Source organism: Dendrobium catenatum, unplaced genomic scaffold (assembly GCF_001605985.2).
Source record: "Dendrobium catenatum unplaced genomic scaffold, ASM160598v2 fragScaff_scaffold_353, whole genome shotgun sequence".
NCBI classification, from domain to species: Eukaryota; Viridiplantae; Streptophyta; class Magnoliopsida; order Asparagales; family Orchidaceae; genus Dendrobium; species Dendrobium catenatum.
In genome coordinates this window covers 849,407-875,322 of record NW_021318815.1, presented here as the reverse complement: position 1 = coordinate 875,322, position 25,916 = coordinate 849,407, and the positions used below count along the sequence as shown (strand labels likewise).

The window sequence follows — 25,916 nt, the reverse complement described above, 5'->3', positions numbered from 1 at the left end:
GGGTGACCAGTTTGAACCCGGGTCAGTTCCGTGTTCGACCCAAACCCGACCCGTGACCCGAAATTGACACCCATATTCCTAATAGCTATTGAGGCCTCAAATGTCTCACGAAATCATGACTTTTGGAGGTCAAAATAATGACTTTGAGATGTTTTGACATCTACAATGATTAGATGGTCTGACACAACTCAGATAATTTTGATATGTTAGTTGGGAGCTTTAGCTAACAATAAAAAAATATCGTATTCAAAATTTGTATATGTTATGCGTGTATGAATTTATCTTAATTGACTCAAAAGTTTCAAAAATATATAATTGGCTTGAGGTGATTGCCACAGATGAGAGCTTTTCATAGAGTGTCTAAATCAGGAGAGATTATTAGGTGCAGAGCGCAGACGGGGAGAACCGTCTGCACACTAGTATAAAATCCAGCTAGGTACCGTTCGGTATCGCTGGGTACCACTAGGTACTGCTTGGTACCCTGTATCTGTACAGACGGTGCTCTCCCCGTCTGCACTCCGCATCTAATAAAGGGGCCTAGATCAGTCTAGTGTTTGCCTAATGGGTAGCAGCGGCAGCGCCACGGACAATACACACAGTTCACAAGTTGGGCTTCGTGTGGGGAAAAAGAGAAGGAAAAAACTTTGATTTAAATGTATCTCATGAATATAATGGACTTTTTGATTGGTTAATCATGCATAACAATTATCTAAAAGCAAATAAATAATCTAACCAAATTTTCTTTAAAGAGATGAAGTGGCCTACCATGTATTTGATTTTTTTTTGCTTCTCGTATATTTTTTACCTAAATGAACTCTGCTAGGAAGAAAAACCGCAAAATGAAAATAAGAAAAGAAAAAAAATGAAAAAAAAAAAATGAAAAAAAAAACAAAAAATGAACGTAGGAGTATAACGTGAAAAAACTTAAAACTAAGAAAAAAAAACACCGCATCAGAAAATTTATTAGGAAAATTGAGAGAAAATGTACAAATCTCTCTTAAGATTGAAAAACACTTTTTAATACAAATACTTACAAAACCTTTCAAATGAAACTATAAAAAAAAGGGAAGAAAATTTGTTCATCCCGGCTTATGTCGTTGTGACATTGAGCTCTAGAGTACTGTAGTGCTCCCCTTTCAGTCATTGAATACGCCCTGTAGTGTCGCGGTGTTGTATCATATAGCACTATAGCGCTTTGCTCTGTCTCTAACTAGAGATTATAACGCCACGATATTGTATAACAATACTGACAAAATAAAGCGAGGTATGAGTCAATAATACAATCAATCTGACCGACACAATCAGATGCCACACAAAACTAACCTACTAAAAAACATACAATCTTAAACTCATTGAAATTCTCATAATGAAAAATTCCTTTTGATCATAAATATATAAAAAATAATAAAGTTCTTTCTACCATTCAAATAACTTTTAAGAGTTTTAGGCTTCGTTTGGGAAGACTTTTTTGTTGCTTCTTAAAACAATTTTTTTGTATAAAAATTTTAATTTTTTAACAAAAAAGTTGGTTGTCCTTAACGAAACCTTAGTTATACCTTTAGCTAGTTGGCTTCCTGAAGTCTTTGAACTCGTACCTTGATGATTTTGCTATTTTTAGATTCATTTTATTAAGACTTCGTTTGGGACGGCTTTCTTACTACTTTCAAAAGTAGCTTCTTAGTACAAAAATATCTGATTTGTGAAACTTTTTGTGCTAAGAAGACGCCTTAAAAAGTAATAGAAAGCTATCTCAAATAAAGCCTAAATTACATATTCTCAAATGTAACTTGAAATTTAGAAAATTTATCAAAATAAATATATTATTATTTTTTAAAATTTAATTTAAGTAATTCTATAATTTAAAAATACATAAGAAGCTATAGTTGATCAGTATGTTCAACTGTTTAAAAATTATTATTATTTTTAAAGCAGAGTTTTAGCACAAAGTTTTTAAAATTAGGAATTTTTTACTAAAAAACTGTTTTAGAAATAATAAAAAAGCTATTCCAAATGAAATATAAATTATTTTTTTAAGGCATTTGTCTCATCATTTCATGTGTTTGGATATTCATATGCTCCTAATATGGCCAATTAAACTAAATAACTTTCTTCTTTCTTTCATTCTTCCTCGGTCGCTCTAACGTCATTTTAAAAGAAGAATTACGATCAATAAATAATTATATTTTCTTGATTATGAATTATTTAAGAATTTATTTGAGTTGAATGTAGTTTTTTATAAATGTGGCGGAAATTATTAGGGAAATATAATTGATTATGAATTATTTAGAATTTATTTGAGTTGAATGTAGTTTTTTATAAATGTGGCGGAAATTATTAAGGAAATATAATTTTTGAAAGTTGATATGTGTTGCAGGCTAGAATATACGCGGCAGTAGAGTTAGAAAATTTTCGTATGAGCGTTGTACGAATATCTAGCATACACAAACAGAAGATAAAAGAACAACATAATTTTTACGTTGAAAACCCTGAAAAAGGAAAAAACCACGAGACCACGCTCAGTTGAAAGTTCAACTAGTGTAGTTTGAGAAACAAGAGGCTGATTCGTCCAACAAGTTAGGACGATCAGATTACAATGAGTTTATTCTGAATTGGAATTCAGTTACAAAGTCGAGCAGAGTTCCGGCATCACTCGGGAGTCTGGCGGGATTCTGGCGTCGTTCTGACGACGGGAAGAGCTTCGGCGGTGGTCGAGGAGGAGCTGTTCTCTCCTCTCCATCTCTTCTCTTCTTCTCCTCTTCTTGCTTGGGGTCCCCTCTCTTGAGAAATGAGGGGTCTATTTATAGATTTTCTGGAGTGGCATAGCTTGTAAATAGGTGTGAGATCAGGGGCAAATAGGGAGTGGTCGAATGGACAGTTGATATTGAATCCCTTGATCATGCATAGTTCTTCAGACATTTGAAGGTCTTAATGATGTCGGAATTCATCAATCTTGGGCTCGTTAGATTTGTGTTGTAGAGCCGTTTGATTTGAGTATAAGCTCGTTAAAATCAAAGACCGTTTGGTAACTCAAATTTGTGGTATGAACTTTCCAACAGCACTTCGGGTGCTTGATTTGTCCTCATTTGGGCTCGGATTGAGTTGAATTTGGTGTCGTTGGGTTCGTATTTACGAGACGCTCGGTTTGATTATAAGTTTGCTGAAATCAGAGTTCAGGTGTGAGAGCTCGTTCCTTTGATTTTTCCTTTCTGGATCTGATTTTCCTCCCAGGATCGTCCGGGACGATATTGAGATCGTCCAGGACGATCATTGCATTGAAACAGCTGATTTTCTGGAGTGGATCGTCCAGGCCGATATTGGGATCTTCCTGGGACGATCAGATAAGACAAAAATCCCGAGAGCAAGGGTTTTTATCAAATTAATTATCGTCCTACGAAATCGTCCTGAACGATTGAATTTTGTTCATATCGTCCTGGACGATGTGGCGATCGGCCAGGACGATCAGACTTATTTTATAAGGAAATCAGCTCGATTTGAGGAGAGAGAAAAATATTTTATAAAAACAAAATATCTGAGGAGAGAGAAGGAGAAGAAAAGCAAAGGAAAAGCCGGATTTCGGAGGCCGCGGAGCCCTTTTCGTCCGTCGAATCATTCATCTAAGAGTCTCCTATACGATTGTGTAAATTGTTCTTTGTAATATTTATTGTAAATAATGCTCGTTCATCCTTTGTTATAGCAATTGACAATATCTTAACAATATTTATAAATATAAACACCAAAGGATAAATATCATTATTCATAGTCTCCACTTATTTATGAGCAAAATTTTTTACATTCCTTTTAAATTCATAAATAATGCATCAGTTGATCTCACATCAATAATAAATTTTTTAATTTGGTTGTTTAATATGATAAGATTTATATTTGAAAAATCTTATGGATAAAAATTGTTCAGGCGTATAAATTGTTCTTTATTAAAATTAAAAAATAAATCACATGGATTCAAAAATATCACATAAATGAAGTAGTTTTGTATTTATTTTATCAAAATTATAGTCGAGCTCTTGAAATTGTATATCTATCACAATGTAAAATAGTTCAGTTTAATAATGATGTCTATTTGTGATAATTTAGGCCTGACGTCTTGATCCCCCTCACAATCCAAATATATTTGTAATATTTGAAATAATTATGTTATTCTACTCATACAAATAGACTAAATTCTTTAAACAAAGTGTCGCACCCATCAACTCTCATGTTTTGATACTTTAATCAAAGTCAAGACATTTATAATATCTTAATAATTGTTTATCAACATTTGTAATAATTCATTTGTAACTCTAAATACTGCCTTCATTATATGCAAGTTAATAACAAATTCAAAGCTATGTATAAAATCAAGTAAGATATATGCTTTAAAAAAAAAAAAGAGTAAGATATATGCTTCACTTTTTTGTTCATTATTGAATATGTTTTGTATTATTATCTCAAGAACCTTAAAAGTTATAGATCAAAATAGAATAATTAAACTAATAAGTGAATCGGAGTGTGACATGTGACTTATATCTCTAGGTCTTTGAAGAGCAATTTCTTGGTTTAAAACTCTACCTCCGAGTGCTCCTCCATTTTATAATTGCTCAACGATTTTGTTGTATTATTTTTTTCTTAATTAGTACTATAGTTTTTTTATTTTGCATGAACTATCAATAATGTTTACTAAATTAGCAATTGTATTAAGAAGTGAAATAATTTGGACATAGTTTTTAGCCACCACAATTAATGCTAACTTGGATTGATGTGCAAAATAATGTATATAATAAGTTGAATAATTTTCTTTCATGATCAGTATTTTTAGTTCATTAAATTCACCTTGCATGTTTGCTAGCTCGATCGTAATATTATCCATGAAATTTTGCCACGTTCAACACATATTTTTGTGAAAAGTGATTCATGCATTTGAACCTTTTACATGTGTCTGAAAATATTTTGTATTCATGCAAGAGTCTATACTCTATATGTGTTTTTGAAATTGTACATGGGGCTAGGGGTGTCAATTTCGGGTCAAGGGTCGGGTTCGAGTCGAACCCGAAAATGACCCAGCACAATTCGGGTCAACTCGAACCTGGCCCGTTTTTACAAACAGGTCGATTTTATGGACCCGAACTCGACTCGCTTTACGCGGGGGGTGCTCAGCGAGTCAACCTGAACTGACCCGATTTTTGAAACGTGTCGAAAACTCTAACCCGAACCCGACCCGGTTCGGGTTGACCCGAATCCAAAATTTTCGTGTCGGGTTTGAATCAGATTTTCGAGTCGTGTCAATATTGACGTAGGGGTCTATTTGCATGCTTGAAAAGTCTAAATTCTTTCAATAGCTCACCGTGGCATTATAGTTGGTGGCATTTTTGGCACAAAGTGCTCTCAGCTTTTGGCAAATTAAGGCTTCATTTGGGACGATTTTTTTACTGTTTCTCGAAGCAGCTTTTTAGTATAAAAAATAAATTTTTTGTACTAGAAAGCTGCTTCAAAAAGCAGTAAAAAGTCGTCCGAAATGAAGTCTAAATGAATGACTTCGCTAGAGGTGGTGCGGTGGAGTTTCAAGCTCTCTAAGGGAACGCGGTGGCTAGCACCGTAATGCTAGGTTAAATTTATTTTACTTTCAACTAAATATTGTGTACTCAAAACACCTTCATTTTATTGAAGATCTTAATATCCATAATGATTTTAGTTTGGGAAAGTGAAAAAAAAAAGAGCGAAATGCAAAATTGCCCTATCTCTTAATTTTAAAATTAAATACATAAATAGAACAACAGAAGAAAGAAAATTATATTTTCATCACCACAAAAATATATGAAAGAAAAAAAAAAATGAAAACTAACAAAATCCAATCTTAGCAATGCATAGACTATACTTAAGCATTTAGAAATATTCATTAAATCGGTATATATTTTTTATGGTGGAATTTGCACTCAAAGTTAAGTTTGAATGTCATAATTTTGATAAATATTTGGGGCGGATATAATATTTCATAAAATTTTTAAAGTTATTATAGAAAAGTTAAATTAATTATTCTCATTTTAAAACATATTTTTTCATCATATAAATTTCTAAAAAATAATAAGAAAATAACAATAACTTAAAATTATGATTATTTAATTAAAAAAGCAAAATAATTAGAAGGCTGATCCAGAACCTTGATTACTCTAAAATTAATACAGTTGATAAAAATTTAGTTGAAATTTCAGTTTTATTTGGGATAATTTTTTTACTAATTTCTAAATTAAAATTTTAATACAAATTTTTTTGAATGGTATATTTTTGAAGTATTAAGAAAATTATTCCAAACAAAACCTTCATCAATAAAAGACAATCATTTTAATATATTTTTGATCTATATTATTAATACCTTTTATTGACCCTTAATATTCAGTTAAAGAAATTATAAAAAAATTTAATGGATAATTTAAATTCAATTATCAAATAATAATTGTAATCAGAAATTCAATTTTAAATTGAAAAATCTATAATCAAATTCTTAATAAAAAACCAAAATTGAACGTCGACCTAAATTTCTAAAATAAATTGTGTTTAAATTGTATGAAAGTTCAAAGAATAAATTCAACTCAAGTCACTAGATCCTGCCCTAACCTTCTGGTTGCTTGCTTCTCTCTCCTTTAAGGGCTCTATTTCTTAAATCGGTTTAGGTTTCCAGGAACTGGGGAAGGCTTAATCATGGATTCCATTATCCGCTGAAAGAGAAACGATGCTCTCTTTGAGGTGAGTCTGCCTCTCCTTTCAAGCCGAACTGCTTCAGCCTCTCGTTTGTTCATCTTATGTCGATACAGATCATTGATCCTTTTATGGAAATGTTAAATTTTGAAGCAGAGGTTTCTGGAATAAGCATAGGAGAAAGTTATTTATTGCTCTTGGAGCACTGGGAGGTGGTTACGCAATATATAAGTTTTATGACGCTCATAGAAGGAGAGTCACTTTGCTTGAGCGACAGTTGGAGGGGGTTCGAGATGTCGATGAGCTCATTAAGTCTCAGTAATGTTTTTCCCCCTTTTTTTATTTATAGTTTTTCTGGATTCTGTAATTATCAAAGTTTATTCCTTTTATACTCTTACCCCAAATTTGGCTTTGCTGGGAAGGTTGCAGAACCATTTTGAGAACATTCAGAGAATCTCGGACACCACAACGCTACCTTATGCAATGCATTATCTTAAATCTAGGATAGCTGCTGATTTAGATGTTTCTTATTTGACGGAGAAGCTCAGGCAAGCCAAGGGCCAGTATAGCACTCTTACAACGAAGGATAAGGCTGAGTTATGGGAAAGGCTTAAAATTTTAAGTATGCGATCAGTTTTTCGTCCATTCTATCTTCTTTCCGATTTAATTTGATTCAATGTTACATTGTTATGTACTGAATTTATCCAATAGTTGGACTTTGTCTCTGGACAATTTGAATGATTCTGAGGCCTATTTTTGCTTGTTCACTTTCAGGTTTTACAAGATTGGCAACTTCAATATGGTCAATGACGGTTCTTTGTTTATATGTAAAGGTTCTGGTTAACATATTGGGTAGACATCTTTATGTTGATATTGCTCGTGGCTCAGAAAGCTCTGAGACACTAGTAAGTATTTTCAATGTTTGTTGAATGGGAGGCTTTTAATATCTAACCTCACGAACTCATTCTGCCAATTGTGTTTTCTTTTGTGCTTATGTAGCATGAAGATACAGGATTATTAAATCTATTTGTTACAGTTTTGTACCCAAATGTGTTTGGTCCTTTTTAGATAATTACCTAATGATAGCTGTTCAAGTTTTTGCATTAACATGATTGCACCTAGAATTTACTTGTAACTATTGTGATTCCTTATAATTTATTTGCTTTTATTATCTATATTCTTATCATTCAACAGAGTTTTTTTCTTGCTCATCTTGCATTGAACTTCTTTTAGCTTTTATTGGTATTCTATTATTTGTTTAGTAAAAAGACATCAGTGAAAAGATAATGAAGGATAAGTTGAAAATATTCCTTGTCAACATTTCTTGGCATGCTTTACGATTTATTTCTTTAGTTATTTTTTATGAATGCATAGTTTGGGAATGAAATGCTAGTTAAGGATACCTTAACATGTTGCAAATTCATGGGTTTAGGGAACTACATAGTTGTGTCAATGGAATGTCAAATTGATTCTATTCTTTGGTTTGCTAAACTTCATAGTTATGTCAAAGCTCAAGTTTTGCTTTTTAATTGAATTGTACTTTCGTAGCTTTAATTTGTTTTATATGCGTTGAATGCCAAATTGATACTATTCCTTTAAGTTTATAAAACAAGAAGAACAATTGCCAAATGATTAGCATGCGTCGCTCATTGGGTTTTATGCATGATGGTCTAAAGGCTAGTTTGTTTTACTATACGTTTTTGAAAGTTTTTATATCTCAATGTCACATTGAGATGAGTTTCAGGGACAATTGCTTGGTTTGCAGTAAATCACTTTTTGTTCTTGTTTGGGTTTTTTTTATGCACCCACCCTCACATTAATTTTTATTATTTTATAATTATAAGTAAAAGTAATATTCTTACTTAAAATTTTGTTATTTTAATATTAATATATTATCATTAAATATAAAAAAATAGAAGTAATTTCCTATTCCTCAAGATTGAGGGTCTTTTTGGGATGTTTGAAGCTTTTTATAAAGGTGAGTATGAAGCTTTTGTGGGGAAATTAACTTTTTTTTTTTAAGTTGTTGTGGATATTATAAATTTGCACTTTTTAAAAAATTGAACAACTGCTTTCTTAAAGCTATCATACATGAGCAATTTTGGTTGTATAAAGCAGTTTTTCACCACATAAATTTCTAGAAAGCAAAGAGAAAGCAATAGCCAAATGGAACTATGGTTGCAATATGAACACCAAAGCAGCAAGAAAGTTGTCCCAAATTGACTTTGAGACTCACCCCTCATGTTTTTGAAGCGGAGTTTCAAGTATAACAATTCCATTTCATCTACTTTGGATCAAACAGAAGTTTGAACTTTGAACTAGAGATCCAAGTACTTCCGGTTTTGAAAGCTAATGAACCCATCATGTAATTGCATTACTTGTGTGTGGAATAACAACCAATGCTTATATTTCAAGTGCTGTTTAAGATTATAAGCAACTAGGATTATAAGAATAGCAATATCCTACAATTTGTCAATCCTATATATACTTTTTCCTTTTTGGAATGATGCAAAGTGAGAGGCTAGGTTTTGGGAGACTATTGGGCTAATTCAACTCATGCGTGGAAGGCAAATGCTAAACAAATGAAGGCAGGTTTATCATTGTTGTAATTCTATGATGCACAGACACGGACACGGCGACACGGACACGGGATACGTCAATTATTGAAAATATAGGACATGGACATGGGTTGGACACGGTATTATAGTTTTTTATATTTTAAAAATAGCATATAAAAATTGAATAAATATAATTTTAAAAATAATTTAGAAATAATAAGTTATTTAACTATAATTGTGTTAAATAATAAGTTATTTAAGTATAATTTTAAAAATAATTTAAAAATTGAATACATTGTCATGAGTCGGGCGTCGATGTTGTTTATCAGTTATCGAGAGAGGATATGACGATGCTGTCGAGACTCATGAAATGGTGTTATGCAGTAAATATTGATCGTCAATGTTAAAGGGCGTTTATCATCAATGTTCAGAGAGTGTTGGTCGACGATGTTGAGAAGGCGTTGGACAAAGATGAGATGTCAAGTTGTCAACGTAGAAATTGTTAGCATCGAGCATCAATATAAGACATCGTCAGACTTTGATATGGTGATCGTTTTGAAATGTTGATGTTGTAACGATGCCAAACGTCGAAGTTCAGATGATATTGAGCATTATTGTGAAATCAAAGTGGTAACCCGCCAAAGAGAAATGAAAATGAAAATATTCGAAGAATGGGGTATCAAGGGAAGACAATTGATTTGATGTTGTGGATAATAAATAAGAAACATATTTTTTATATTTTTTAAAAGTAAAAATTTTAATTACATGAAATTATTTTTAAAAAATTCATAAAATATTTAGGATAAGCGTGTCGCACACGTGTCCAATTTGTATTTAATATTTTTTTAATTGGACACGTTTTCGACGTGTCTGACACGTGTCAGAGGAGTGTCGGACACGTGTCGTGTCGAATACGTGTCGGACACTGTACGACTCTTTGAGTAGAAGTGTCGGTGCATCATAGTTGTAATTATAATTGCCTCCTTATTACATGCTATGAAAAAATCACCTTGGATTTGTAACTTTGGCATATTCAATTAACTTTTTTAGAAAGTTTATTTTATTGACATATTGGTTAGGCAACATTGTGCTACTTAAAATTAAAAAAAATGTAATATTAATTTGATTTGATCAAAAGAAATCAGATATGATAAGAAATATATTTTGGCTACTTTATTTTATTAACATGTATTTTAACATATGGTCTTAAAAATTGCGGACATTGGCCTTGTTTTGGAATGTGTTACTCTTCGATGTGATAGGCTTTGTTTTCCCTAATGTTTTTTTTTATTTAATATTTGACCAAGTTTTGCTTTGCCCACCAAGCTATTGACACCATTTAAAATATCTAATTTATCAATGCCTAACCCTTATACTTGATGAGCTTGCAAATGGAGAACTATTGGCTTTTGAATGCCATTAGCATCAATGTTATTTTGCCCTCTCATAATGATAATGTTTTTCAAAATGGTTTGTAACTTCACCCTCATTTCCATATTTACCCTACTTGCTACTATTGTCTCATCGATCCCACCATTATTGTTCAAGATGCTTCCCTTGGTTAAAGATCATCTGATGTGTCTCTCTCGTTTACTTCCTCCTCGTGAGGTCTCATCTTTTTAGGAGTAGAGAGAGAATGGAGGTGCAGCAACTCCTATCGAGATATTGTCTGCTTTGGCATAAGGGCCTTACAATTTTGTTCTATTGGTGTAATTTCCCATTTTCCCGGGAGGTCACCCATCCCAGGATTTCTTCGGGATGTGCACGCTTAACTGTAAAGTTTCTTTAATGAAATTCTAACCATTACACAATAGGTGCCTCAATATTTAAGAGTATAGCTTCTTTTATTTAAGCGGTTTCACAATCTCGCTCACTTAAGTAGCCGATATTCTCGTTAGTATCCTTATCCCAGAATCATTCACTGGGCATATAAGATTCTAGAGGTGGCCCCTACAAGTTCAAGTGGTGACTCCCGTCATGTAGCACTTTGTCTCATATAGGGTTCAAGAGGTGGCTCACATGACGTAACACTTTGTCTTGTATGTCACTTAGTTCCCATCTTTTGATTGGTGTATTGCTTTGATACCATTTGTAACAGCCCAAACTTTTAACTATTGAGAGATTGTTCGCTTTGGCATAAAGGGCCTCACAGTTTTGTCTTGTTGGTGTAACTTCCCAGGAGGTCACTCATCCCAGGATTTCTCTAGGATGAGCACGCTTAACTGCGACATTTTTTTAATGAAATTTCAACCATTACACCAAGAGTCGACTCGATATTTAAGAGTTTAACTACTTTTATTTAAGGAGTTTCACAGGAGACCTATGGGCTTGTGAATTACATTAGTATCAATGTTAAGTTGTCTTCTCATAATGACAAGTTTTTTCTGTATGGTTTCCTCCTTTCATCGTAACTTCACCTTCATTTCCATCTTTATCCTATTTGCTACTATTGTCTCATCCCACCATTGTTGTTCAAGATGTGTCCCTTGGTTAGTGATGACCTGTCCTTACCTTCCTCATCCTCTTCATCTGATTAGTCACACTCTTCTACTTTAAATTAGGATTACAAAAGAAGAAGAAAAAGAAAAATACAATATATTTGAAGGATTCTGATAGGAAATACTTGATTCCAAGTATTTCCTAATCACTTTAGCCAAAGATCTCACAGCAAACTGCTGTCCACAGCAGGAAATCAGCCAAAACAGTGGGAAAACACGAGAAAAACGATAGAAACACGAAGTAAGAACTTGTATTTTACTAGAAGATGAAAGGAAAATAGCAAAGATACAAGGATCCTCTATTCGAGAGGAGGATCGCACTCTCCCAATCTCTAGAATATGATCTAGAGCCCAAGTCAATAAGAAGAAACAGGAGAAACTACAAGACAAAAAAACACATAACCCTAAACCTCCCCTTTACTCCCTACTTAATGCATACAATTCAAAATAGACACAAAAGGACCTAATTGCCCTCACTTCCCCTCATTTTGGCTCCAAGAAGCAATTTGAAATTCACGTGGACCCCGCCTCTAGCCTCATGCGGCTTCCGCCTCATGTCCGCCCGCCCTCCTCCTTCGGTAAAACTGAACCGGCCCGTTGGATTGGGCCGGCAGGACCGGTCCAGGGAGGACCGGTCTAACAAATTCATATCATAATTATTCGATAAGTTTTACACTGGTTGTTGACTACCTAACCCAACCCTCCACTTTTCTCATTCAGGACTTGAGACCTGGCAACGACAGTATTTGAAGAAGAAAAAGAAAGACATCAAAAAAATAAGAAGGGGGTAAAATGAGGAGAAGACATGTTGTGCATGATCTAATCTTAAGCAGAGCAAACTAGGACTAAAGGTATTCTTAAAGGTCTTTGTTCAAGCTATACTTGGCTCTAGCCATCTTAATACATTCTCGATTCAAGCTAGGCCTAGCTTATTGATTTTGATCAATTCTCTTGATCATATTTTTAACTATATGTTGATTTCTAAATCCTACATACATATTCGTGGCCTCTATATGAGTTTATACTTCAAATATAATCACATATATTTACAAACAAAAATGCGTAATGCATGCTTATATATTGTGATCACGTCTTGAACTAGTTTGATTCCATTCGGTCCAAGTTTGTTTTGATCCAAGTTTGGTATAACTTAAACTTGGCTTATTCATTTCAGTCAAATTATTGAGATTATAGAGTGATATTTGGCCTTTGAGTCAAATTCTTAGTCTTAGAAGACATTTCTTGTAACTGCTTACTAGCTAGATGATGATGATGAAGGGGAATAAATATTACTAAGAGATTTATGATTGGCTTGTAAAATTACCATAGGTTGTAGCTAGCTAGTTAACCATTAATGACTCCTAATTAACTCCTAAACTTGTAAGTTATTATATTAATTTTGCCATTTCAATCACCTATGATTTTGATTATTGATGTATTAATGGCTTAATAGAATAGGGGAAAAAATGGAGATTTCCACAACATTCTATCCTCTACATTTTACCAGACAACATTATAATTATAATTTTAGTAACTTTACCACAACTTTATTAGTTTATTTCTTTACAAATGTGACGCGACTAAACACAACCAAATCTAATCTTATCGCTGCACCTAGCTAGGCAACATATGTATGTTAGTGCTTCCACTATATGCCACTAGCGTAGAAGGATGGGCCAATGCGTAAATATATATAAGTATAATTAGATATGTATTTATCAAGACGTTTTATGTGCAATGTGTTTGCATAAACAATTACATTTTGGAATCATCTTTATACTTTGTATCCCTCATCGTCCAGTCACATAGTTTTAATGCTCAAGGACCTGACGTTTGCCCATTTTGCTATCAAATGTCCTGTATCCTGGTAAGTTGTTCATGCTTCGTAGGTTTCAGGCTCTAGAGGTTTTAGTGATAACTTCTGTCTGTAAGCTATTTAATTGTAGTAAGGGATGTTGCCTGACATTGAGGCTTAGGTTTTGTTTGGGAAAGCTTTCTTCCTGCTTCTTAAAGCGGCTTTATCGTACAAAAAATTTATATTTTGTATTGAAAAGCCGCTTTAAGAAGCAGGAAGAAAGCTGTCACAAATGAAGCTTTACTCTTCCCGTTTGTTTTCGTTTGTAGTAAATGTTTGGCATATAATCTGCCAGTTATCTTCTGTTAATGGATGATTAATGGACCTGGAAGTGCTTACTGAAGGACGTTTTTATTTTCTCAAAAATCAAAATCACCAATGATGTGGTTGCTTTCTGTGATACAATTCAAGCTAGCTGAAATTTTCAAAGGTGCCCCAGCCTTGTATTTTGGTTTTTGAAATTTGGGGGCTAGGATATAATGGATGAAATTGGATAATTTGCCGGAATAAATCTTTGGTGGAAGAAGTAATGGAGGAGTTGATCAGATGTTGGGTATGAGTAATTTTCATTTCCTACTTTGAACTGGTCCCTATGCTCTAAAGTGGCTTCTTGTTATAGTAATGATCTTTTCCGTGCACTAGAGCATAACTTCCTTAATGGTAATTATAGTCATATAGCATCAGTTCTTTGGTTTTAGGATAAAGATAAGTTTTTCCAGTTTAACAATTTTATTAATCTAAACCTCAAATAAATAATGGCATTATATTGAAGTTACAAATCCCAAATATTCTTTGAATAGGGCCTAAGATATTGTGTTCTAATATTTTCTTTAGGAAATAATGCAGAATGAGCAAGTGATAAAATGACCCCTAGATTTTTTAGGTGTGTTTATTTTAATTCCAGATTTTCTTAGGTTTTCAGTTTGGTCCCACAACTCACCAAATTTGAAACATTTTGGTCTTACCATCAATATTTTGATTTTTTTGATAGAAATTGGAGGGAAGCTTTTCTTGAGGGCATTTTAGATTTTTCAGTATCAATTTAATTAGTTTGAGTTAGTATTAAGTAGTGAGATTGACCCTAAGAATTCTAAAATGTCCTTATGGAAAGCTTCTCTCCATCAATCTCGATTTAAGAAAACGGCTAAGTTGAAGGTAGGACTGATTTGGTGAGTTGGGGACTAAATTGGTGCATAGAAATTTTTTTGACTAAAATTGGCACACTCACAAATTTTAAGGGCCATTTTAGACAATTTATTTAGTGCAGAATTACCAAATAATGGACTCTGAACTCATTACGTTCTTTAATGCTTTCTTTTTTCAGGATGAAGTTGAATCTTTTGGCAGGCATGGTCATCAAGAATTTCTCGCAACAGCCGATTATCTCTCCACCTATGGTATTAGTACGTTAATTATGAACATGCAGAGTGCCGCTGCTGAAGTTCTTAAAGAGTACGTTAATTATGAACATGCAGAGTGCTGCTTAAGTTAGTTTCGAAAAACAGTTTGAGCGATGTTTTTTCACACTATTAGACCAAACAATTTCACACTTTTTGACAAAATATATGTATTAATAAGTTACCGTTATTATAATTTGATTTATGATATCCATCATGTGCAGTAAACAGCTAAAAGACCCCTTCAGCATGGAGAAACTGCATGAAATGATCATGCAAATACTACAGTTGTTTATGAGTATCGAATCGCCAAATTACTGGATAAGTTATCTGGTGCCTGAAAATGCTGTAACATACAGGCAGATGATGGCTCTTCCCTTTAGTGGATTTGATGATACCTCTGCTCTAATGGATGTTGGCAAACTTGAGCAACTGGTGTCAGAAACGTGGGCAGTGCTATCAAGGTACGCAAATTATACTTTCATGGAACAAACTAGGGCTTTGTTTGGGACGGCTTTCTTTCTGCTTCTTTTAGTACAAAATTAAATTTTTTTGTACTACAAAGCTGCTTTAAGAAGCAGAAAAGCGGTCCCAAATGAAACCTGGGTTCTGATTTTGGACTCACCATATATCTTCATCTTTGACAAGTTGTTTGCATCATGACTAAACAAAGAAAATACAGACCTCTTGATAGGATGAAACAATTATCATATCCATGTATTTGTTATGAGAAATTTGTCCATTGGAAAGAACCAATTTTGAGAGTACTTGATTATCCAATGTGAAAGTATTCTACCTCTAAAATTGATTTGCAGTTTCTTCTATTGCTTATGATTTAGTTTTAGGCCTTTGAATTAGGGCGGGTCTTTTTTTTACATATTAAAATGGTCTAATTGTTTGTGAGTTCTCATAGATTTTTTTCAACTTGTATGAATACCCAAATCTTCTCCAGCATTGTTGTGTAAGAGTTAACGTGGCATTAAGGTTTAGTCTTTTTAGAAGTTTGGGATTATAAAATAAAAACAACTTCAGAAAACATCACAAAGGCTGCATTTTGCATTGGGACATGCCTAACATGTTTTCGCTGAATCAGTAAACTCGAATTATTTAAATTTAGTTCATGCTTATGCTAAAACCTTAAAATATTTATTTGGGAAAAAGCCCAAAATAATCCCCAACTATTCGTATTTGGCTATTTTAATCCTACTAGAGTATCGGATTTTTCCAATATATTTTTTTATATAAAATTGATCCTAAATGCCCATCACAGACTAAATTCAGATTAATTTTATATCCCAATTTCTATCAATCTCTACTTGAGGAACAATTATTACATCCTCCGACCGAATGTAGAGGAGCCTTCGGTTTTAGGCAAAAACGCGTCTATACCGAGGTGTACCGAGTTTTTTCAAAAAACTCGGTACACCTCGGTATAGGCGCGTTTTTGCCTAAAACCGAAGGCTCCTCTACATCCTTACACCGAACGAAATAAAAGTTCCTACTTGAGGGACTTTTTGGGATTACTTTTATATAGTTGAGGGATTAAATGGGAGAAACATGATACTCGGGAACAAAATTATCAGCAAATAAATAGTCTAAAGACTATTTTAAGCTTTTCTCATATTGATTTTGTAGTTAACATTTGTAATTTCGTGCTAATTGATTTTAACTTTTTGAATTTAATGTGATATATGATGAGATCAGAAAAACCCTACCTAATTGAATGCTATTTTTTATGCAATGTATGGATCTTGAAGCAACTCAAAATGCCATAGGTTTGTGCTCATTTTCCTTAGAAAAATAATTTAAGAGCCTATACAAGCTCAACATGAAATGAAAACCTAGCCATTAAAGCTGTCTTATCGTAACATCCATCAACACCAGAATCACTCAAATTTGATTCTTAGAGATGAGAATTACTTTTGAAGTATTATGGGATAAGAGGGAATTATGAATTCTCTAAGTAAATTTTATAAATTTGTCTGAATTTTGGTTTGAGAAAAAATCATCACAATAGAAGTGTCAAGATTAAGATAATATGTGGAAAAATTAGAATGATAAATTTAATTAAGAATTATGTTAGATGAGTGATTGGGGTAAGATAATTGAAATAGACTTAAGCTACTTGAATATGTATAACTAAGGATAGAAAATATCTTCATTATATGAGTAGCTAGGGGGTGTCAAAATGGGTTGTGTGTCGGGTTCAGGTCGAACCTGATATTGATCCGCTGCTATTTGACACGACCCGTTTTTGCAAACAGGTCAGAAATTACAACCCGGACCTGATCCATCAGGTTTCCGAGTTGACCTGACCCGATTAGGTCATACACACAGGCACAACGTGGTCGCCACTTGCCCGGGTGCGGCTAGCCAGGCAATGGGTCAGTGACTGAGCGAGGGAGGGGCTGATGGGTGCGGGGCGAGGCCGCGAGGGGCGAAGTTGCTAGGGCAGACTGGCAAAGCATTTCCTACTGAAGCTACTCCAATGGAGTAATGCGACTCTCTCTAATCTTGTTTGCCACTGGAGCTACTCCAATCTTTCCACGGATATACTAGTTTCACATTTTGTCTCTGAGTGTAATTTCACTCATCCACTTGAGCTTTCTTATCTCTGCTACTCTTAATTTAATTTTATGCTTGTCTTTTATTGGCCAATGCTGTAGCATAAAACATTGCAGATCTCACCAACATCTTAGAGAAATTTCCCTTAAGTTTGAAGGTCACTTTTCTATCACACAGTAGGCATGATGCATTCCAAGTTGAATTCTATTAGTAATATCCTCATATATTTCACCATCGTTTTGAACAATAGACCTGGGATATCTAAAATGTGTACTAGTTTTAATGACTTGATCACCCAATATCACAATCCAACTATTAGATCTATTACTACTAAAATTATACTCAATATATTCAGTTTTAGATTTACTCAAATGAAAATATTTAGATTCTAAGATTTACCTAAGGTTATGACGAAGAGATCAATTGTTTATGTATCCTTTTATTTAAGAAGAAGGCAGGCCTATGAACACTGTTTAAACCTCTTGTATGGTGCGTTGGTTTAAATCATGGAAATTATCTTTTTGTTATATAGGGTAAGGCTGCGTGCGTAACCCTTCACCAAATCATTCTTACACACTCTTTTTTTAATTTGGTTGCGTTGAAAAGGGTGAAATTGAAAAATGTAAAGCTTCTCCAAAGCTTTTAGTAAGCCATCTTTTTGGCCAAAGGGAGGGGCAAATAAAAGGTTCTACAAGTTTACATTCAATGCAAAATAAACATTTGATGGTCTCGAGATATATTATCATTTAATACACCATTGTTGTTGCCATTTAGTCGCAGGACTTAGCCGATATTTGGTAAACTCAAATTTGAAAGATAACTAAGCGCTATGAATGATCTTGTTGCGGGCAACCTAAACAGCCTACTCGTGCTCTACAAACAACTACCGGAATTAGCCTCCTGCTCTAGGAAAACTTGCTGGATAGGTAGTGGCAGTCACAGAGAAGGCTAGGGAATCCAGGTAAACCAATTTTGGCGAGATCTTCAACACCATTATAGTTTACACTCCACTCTCCTCTCATAAACTAGGGAACCTAAGACTCTCAGGATATCCTGAAAACAAACTTAAAAAACCTTCCTAATATAATAATAAGGTATTTATAGGAAAACACTTAATTAATTCCCACCCTCCGATTTAAATATTTTATTAATAGATATGACTCCCGTAATTTTACAATGTCAGTAAACAAATCTTTTTGATTTGATGCCCCTTATATGGGCAAACAATTTCTGTAAAGAAACTCAACTCCAATGGCTTAAAGGTCAATTGTGAATTATGCACTTTTATAATCGACCCCATAGATGAAAATTTAAAATTCAAGTTTTATTTAAGGTTTTTTTTATAATCTTGTTGCGTTTTCATTCTCTCCATAACTATTTTTTTTATGCATTTGCGAATTAAGAAATAAAAAGTAAAAGTAAAATTAAAATTAAAATCAATTTCAATTTAATGTGTAGAAATAACTTCCTTAAAAATTTTCTCAGGAGGTAAATCATCTTGTTTAATTTATTCATCAATTTATTGTTTATGACTTCAATATTTATTATAAGCTCATGTTCATGTTCAATTATGGATTTAGTTTCCATTAGAAGTTTAAATTTATATACTAATTATAGTTTAGTTTTAATTATGATTGTAGGTTCATTTTTCAATTTCAAGGATCAGCTTTAAGCCTATATCTTTTTGATGTAGCCATGGATGTTCTTACTAGACATTTGCAAAAGGATGTATGCTAGTGTATGCTTTTTGCTGATGATATTCTATTTGTTGTGAAGACTAGAGAGGGAGTTGAAGGTAAACTTGAATTATAGAGGTCAACCTTAGAGTCTAAAGGTTTTCGTTTGAGTAGATCTAAAATCAAATACATAGAATGCACTTTTAGTAGTAATAGGTCTAGTGGGGTGATTGTGACTTTGGGTGATCAAATCATTAACAATAGTACATGTTTTAAATATCTCGGGTCTATTGTTCAAAGTGATGGTGAAATAGATGAAAATATTGTTAGTAGAATTCAAGTTGGATGGTTGAAATGGAGGAATGCATCGAGCCTGTTGTGTGATATAAAAGTACCAATCAAACTTAAGGGAAAATTTTATAAGATGGTGGTGAGATCTGAAATGCTTTATGGTGCAGAATGTTGGCCATTAAAATCAAAGCATAAAATTAAGCGTCGCAGAGATGAGAATTCTCAGGTGGATGAGTGGCTTCTCTCTTATAAACAAAATGTGAAACAAGTTTATACATGAAAGGGTAGAGTAGCCCTAGTTGCAGATAAGATTAGAGAGAGTCTCCTTAGATGGTTCGGTCATATAAAACTTCGGCCTTTTTATGACCTAGTTAGGAGAGTATATGCATTAGATTTGGCCTGTGTTAAAAAAAGTTGAGGTAGATCTAAAAATACTTAGTTATAAAATATTAGAAATTTTCTTTTTTTATTAGATTTAAATGAGAATTTAACTCTTAACATGACAATGGAGAAAAAAAGATTCATATAGCCGACCCCACGTAGTGGGATAAAGGCTTGATGACGATGATGATGATGTTGTTGTTGTCCATTTTTTAATTTCAAATCCAATTATAATAAAGATGTAGATTCAAAATTGTACTCATACTCACGTATAGTTTTGGGTTCAAATTTTGACTCTTGCTTAGATATATAGGTTCATCTTTAGTTTTAAGAACATGTTCAATTTCTTTTAGATGCTCAAATTTTCTATAGGATTTCATACTTGATTTTTATTTTATGCTCAATTTATGATCCTACCCCACGTAGTGGGATAAAGGCTTGATGTTGTTGTTGTTGTTGTTGCTGCTCAATTTATGATCCTTGTTCATGTATAAGGTTAGGTTCACAATGAGTTCTAATTTAGATAAATATATAAATTTAGCATCATATGTATATCCATATTATAACAATACATAAAAAATAATAATAATAAAAAAATATTATAACAATAAATCATCTTCTGCATTTAAAACTTCATCAAAAGAATTTTTTTGAAGTATAATTTCTTTGATATGATCAAATTCAATTATATATGATTTTTTTGTCATGCATCATATGTACTGATGTAATGGTCATAATATAATGATTGTAAGGAAAAATGATCAAAATGATCCCTTAACTCTTTAAGGACCAAAATGATCCTCAATTATATTAAAAGACCATTTTGGTCCCTCATGTAATTAAAAAGGAATCAAAATAGTCCTTTGTTGGGACTATTTTGATTCTTTCTTAAAAAATTGGGAGGTAAAAATGATACTTTAATATAGTTAGAGATCATTTTGGTCATTCATAAAAAAACAATGGACCATTTAGATCATTTTTTCATGATTATAATTTACCTCACTAATCAAATATATGGATAAAGCATTAGATAGTGTCATTGATAAATTATAACTCAATTTATTTCTACTTTTTCGCTTATGAGTTATGACTATAATGAAATCGATAGTGGCAATTAAATAATCGTGAGGTAAATAATGTTTGGCTATAAGACTTATAAACCTATCATAAGATTAAGCACAATGAAATCGATAGTGGCAATTAAATAATCGTGAGGTAAATAATGTTTGGCTATAAGACTTATAAACCTATCATAAGATTAAGCACAATGAAATCGATAGTGGCAATTAAATAATCGTGAGGTAAATAATGTTTGGCTATAAGACTTATAAACCTATCATAAGATTAAGCACACCAAGTTCATCTTGTTTGTAATGTTTAAATTGTTTATACAGTTAATCATATATTCACCAATAAGTGTGTACAAAAGATACAATCCTAAAGAATTGCTAGATTAAAGTGAAATAAAGAGGAAAACAAAATTTTAGTACAATATGATTACTAAGTAGAGACTATCTATCTAATAGGTGAAGAAAATATGACGAGTTCTCAATTGTGGTACCTTGCTTAGTCTTTTGAATATTGAAAAACTATGGTAACTTTTTTTGTTTTTTGTTTTACTCTTCCCGGAAAAGAGTATATGGAACCTCCTATCAACATGGATTTCAATAGTAAGGTGAACTTACATTGGACTTAGAAAGTTACTTATAATCATTGGTATTGACATACTTATTTGTAGGAGTGAGAAGACAGGATATGTGATATTATCCTTAAAAAGTAAATGTGGTTATGATATCCTTTTAAGGCATAGGTACGATAAGTGGAGGGTTTGAAGGCTCTAATTTAATAGATCCGTCAAGCGGGCACTCCAAATGTTGTGTGCATGTATGAAGTGAAAAGAGTTGAGCCATATCCACCACTAGTGATAATAGATTTTGGTTAATTATCTAGTCCCCCTCCACGTGGACATGATTGTTTGAGTTAAAAATGGATAGTTTTATCAATTCTGGATGAGCTTTAAAGCAATTCAAATATTTGTGACAAAATATTTTGAAAGAGATGTAATGTAGCAAGACACTTTCAATATGCTAATATCCACAAGATGGGTACCCAATCCAAATCTCCTTGTCTAGAGGCAAAGTAACATCCATCTTAATTAGAATCCTAACCACAACAGGTCTAGAAAGGCGAGCGGAAGTAACATCTACTGGCAATGGCTTTGCCACAGATAGAGTCCATAGAATATAATGATGTTTGATTGAAATAATGTAGTTGAAATCAAAGAAAAGAAACCTGAATCAGAGTGATAGGAGGTTTCGTTGATGAGTCAAAGTATGCCTATTTCAAGTGATAGCCTGATAATAATATGATTAGGTTGAAGAAGTATAATAGAATATTCACTAGCCTAATCTAGTTTCGTTGATGAGTCAAAGTATGCCTATTTCAAGCGATAGCCTGATAATAATATGATGAGGTTGAAGAAGTATAATAGAATATTCACTAGCCTAATCTAGCCTAATGCAAGTGTTATAGTCGAGATTGGATCACCTGATCTTTATTCAAATTGGAGAAGGAAAATCGAGGAACTTGCTTAGAAATCTCAACATTAGGGTAAATAAGAGATGGTTTACCCTTATAATATGGAGGGATATATTTTTGATGAGGAGAGTTTCATACGTAATGAAAAGATGATTCAAATTGAGTGGATGAAGCTCAAAGGGAACCAGAAGCTCTTATACCTCCAATAATATCAGCAAAGGATTGTGGGGGCACCATCAGCTTTCAAGACAATGGTTGTAGGATTCTGTATTTTTTGGGGAACGAACTGCAACTTTAGGCACAATAAATTATTGCAGGAGCAACTGAGATGTAAGGAGCCATCAGGAAATGAGGTGCTGACCCAATTAGGCGTTCAACCATAACTCTAGAAGTACCCATGATTGGAGGAGATGTGGTGAACTCTATAAAGCAAACGGCACGAATTGATGAGGGAGATCCAAATCACAGGTTGAGTGGCAACTAAAGCACTGTTTGCTATCTAAGGAAGTGAACAAGCACAACATTAAAGGTGAGATGAGGAGAAAAATTTCATTGAAGTCGCGAAAGTAGATCGAGAGGAAAATGCGATTGTTCATGGAGCAAGATGGACCAAGAGCGGCGACCCGGCTTGAGTGAGAGTGCAAGCAAAGCCGAAGGCTATGAGATGTCGACAAAAGAGTATGCGAGGATGAAGCCAAAATTATGGGGGAATAAGCGCACTCAAGATAGGGTGCTCGACCAAATGCGACAAAGTGCATATCCGTGAGACACTATTAAACTCGAAGCGGCAACACATGTGCAAACACATTAGGCATGCAGCAATGAGGCAAGCTAGGCGAATGCAATAGGCCAAGATCAAGCTAAGGAGCTACAACATTGACAAATAGGAGATGGATGCCCCTTGCACGCTAGCATGGGGCAAGATGGAGCCCAGGAGGCAAGCTCCCCTTGGGCACTAGCGTCAAGCGAGATGAGCTTGGCAAATGTGATGCACTAGTATGTTGTGTTTTTTTTTTTGTTCTGATATTGCTCTTTAAGTTAACATTTTAGATCAACTGATGTAAGTTTAGTTTCATTTGTATTACTTAGCCAAAATAATTGAGCATGTCTCACTAGTTTTGATTTAACACGTCAAATATTTCACAATCAAAGATATAGTACTGTTCTAAACAGTCTTCCAAATTATTGATCTACTTTGAGATTTTGCAAACTTTATTCCTCCCATTTAATATTGGATTATGTAATGTTGAACCCATAAAAAATCATGTCATATTTTTCTAGAATCATATATGTTAGACCGGTCCAGTCTGTTCATACAGGACTGGCTTACGGGAATAGGCTGACAATTCTTCGCCTCCTGTATGCAGGAGTCGACTGCCCACTCTTCGCAGAGCTAATTTGGAAGGATTTCTTAGGGAGTTAGGAGGAAAATTTGAATATAGGGATTGTTTAGAGATTTCCTTTTTTATTATATGCGTTAAATAGTTTGTTTTGCTAGGGTTAGGGCATCTTGAATTAGGCTGAAATTTGAGATCTCTTAGATTTATGTTTTCTTTTGGGCTCTAGCGGTGTCTAGAGATTTGGGAGAGATCAATCCTCCTCTCGAATAGATGATCAATTGTATCTTGCTATTTTCCATTTCCCTTTCATCAAATAATATAAATTATCTTCTGTTTTCGTGGTTTTGTGCGGATTTTTGTGGAGAATTCTTGCTATTTTCTGAAGATTGATAGGAAATACTTGAGATCTACAAGGGTATCAATATCCTACATAATTTCATCTACATTGCATATTTGGTTGTTTGGTTATTTGTCCCAATTTTTATGCCCTACTTCTAGTTGACGTGTCAATGCAATGATAGACTGTGTTATTAAATTTGGTGGAAGATATTTTAGAGTCTAGGGTTCACTAATAAAAGCCTCTTGATGCACAAACAAACACATTAAATTCCACAATTCATTGTTTTCAATATTTAGTCTAGGGAAATGATTATTTTCTTTATAGGCCGAAAAGAAGTACATTTCCCTCTAAACAAATTTTTATTTATTTTTTTCTAATTTTCACAAGAAATTTGAGAATGAATAAAACATTTCTAACTACTTAAGGTTCACACTACAAGAAGAGAATCGACATGTATGAACTTAATGAAACCTCAATCATGCGAGTAAGAGCAATAACAAAAAATTTTTGATGACATAACAAGGAAAACTCAAAATTTTGAATATTCACTAATTCGTAGGAACTTTTGGATTTGAAAGATTTTTCGGGATATCTTCTTACGAAGTTTCGTTATAGCATCTATAATTGCCTCTGGCTTAGGCGGACAGCCTGGCAAATAGACATCCACAGGAATGAACTTATCGACTCCGCGAACAGTACTATAAGAATCAGAGCCTCATGTCAGTACAAGAAGAAGCTTCTCTTAAAAGTTTTCGACAATATTGCATTGCAGTCAAAGAATTACACAAGTTTGAGAGGAAAATATGGTTTTTTTTTTCAACTAGTTATCAAATTATACATTCCTCATGGGTCATATTTATATAACCCAAAAAGAGCTAAAACTAATAGTTTCTTAGAATCCCCCCAAGCTCTTATCAAATACAGAAAATCTGATTCTACTACATAGCAAACAAATTTCTCGGTTCAACCATTGTGCCAATCTCGCATTTTTCAAATTCTTTAACCGAGACTAGCACCTATTAACTTGTTTAAATGTTTCAACGGTTAAATTTATTTAAATTCTTCTGTTTGTCTTCTACCTTGACCATTGTTCCTTACACCATCCTTCTCTTTTCAGCACTGAATTCAGAAACATAACTGAGCTATCTCTGAACAAGTTGGTGAATGTGTTGGTTGAAGAGATCGATATGCAGCTTAAAGGTGGCAGTAGTTCGGCATCAGAAGCCATCCCATTGGTGACCCTTCTCCCGAGAGTGACACAATTAGCCCCACAATTGCTAGATGAACCAAGTAGCAACAAGTTCATTCAGATCATTCAGAGTTTGCCTGAAGTTCAATTTTTTTACACACTTGTGTATTCAAATACGCCTCCACTCTCTTAAAACTTGGTAAAAAGTGAATTAACTGCTGAAATGTAATATGAATTTTATGTAAAATAGTATTTTGATTTATTTTTAGCTGACTCCATTAGTAGAGGTTTTCAGCTTATTTTTATGAGTCATTTGCTGTCCTGCAAAGTTGGGAGAATGTGAAAAGCTCTGTATCTTATTTTTTAGCTGGTTTAGTTTTCAACTTTACCAATTTTTTTTTTTTAAGCTGTGTATCAATTCAGATGATGCTATATATCAGTACATTCAGACTTTGATCTTTGTAAATTTTCAGAGCGAAATCAAATATTTCTTCATCTTTTTGTTTGATAAACATTTATAATATTTTTTTAGGGAGCCTTGTAAAGAAGTTCACTACTATCCTCAGGAGAAATTATTAGGGACGAGATCGGTCGTAGAGGT

The 25,916-nt window shown here is 33.5% G+C and overlaps 1 protein-coding gene across 2 annotated transcripts; it reads left to right on the top strand.

The window, feature by feature from the left end:
- The first annotated feature begins 6,571 nt into the window (after positions 1-6,571).
- Positions 6,572-25,810, top strand: LOC110103956 (peroxisome biogenesis protein 3-1). 2 transcript variants are annotated; one of them, XM_020832863.2, is made up of 7 exons: positions 6,572-6,735; positions 6,844-7,005; positions 7,110-7,309; positions 7,462-7,592; positions 14,923-15,050; positions 15,220-15,459; positions 25,244-25,508. In XM_020832863.2, exons 1-7 carry the CDS (start codon positions 6,722-6,724, stop codon positions 25,506-25,508), a joined length of 1,140 nt encoding a protein of 379 aa, XP_020688522.1. In that variant the 5' UTR covers positions 6,572-6,721. The 2 variants fall into 2 exon arrangements, with proteins under 2 accessions (XP_020688522.1, XP_020688521.1); XM_020832862.2 differs by having other exon boundaries at positions 6,575-6,735; positions 6,841-7,005; positions 25,244-25,810.
- Positions 25,811-25,916: the final 106 nt, after the last annotated feature.

What these genes read in the sequence shown, in the direction of transcription:
- LOC110103956 (XM_020832862.2), top strand. An exon ending in GATGAGCTCATTAAGTCTCA is followed by an intron (nt 7,006 to 7,109) that starts GTAATGTTTTTC and finishes TTTGCTGGGAAG; the next exon opens with GTTGCAGAACCATTTTGAGA. An exon ending in ACGTGGGCAGTGCTATCAAG is followed by an intron (nt 15,460 to 25,243) that starts GTACGCAAATTA and finishes TTCTCTTTTCAG; the next exon opens with CACTGAATTCAGAAACATAA.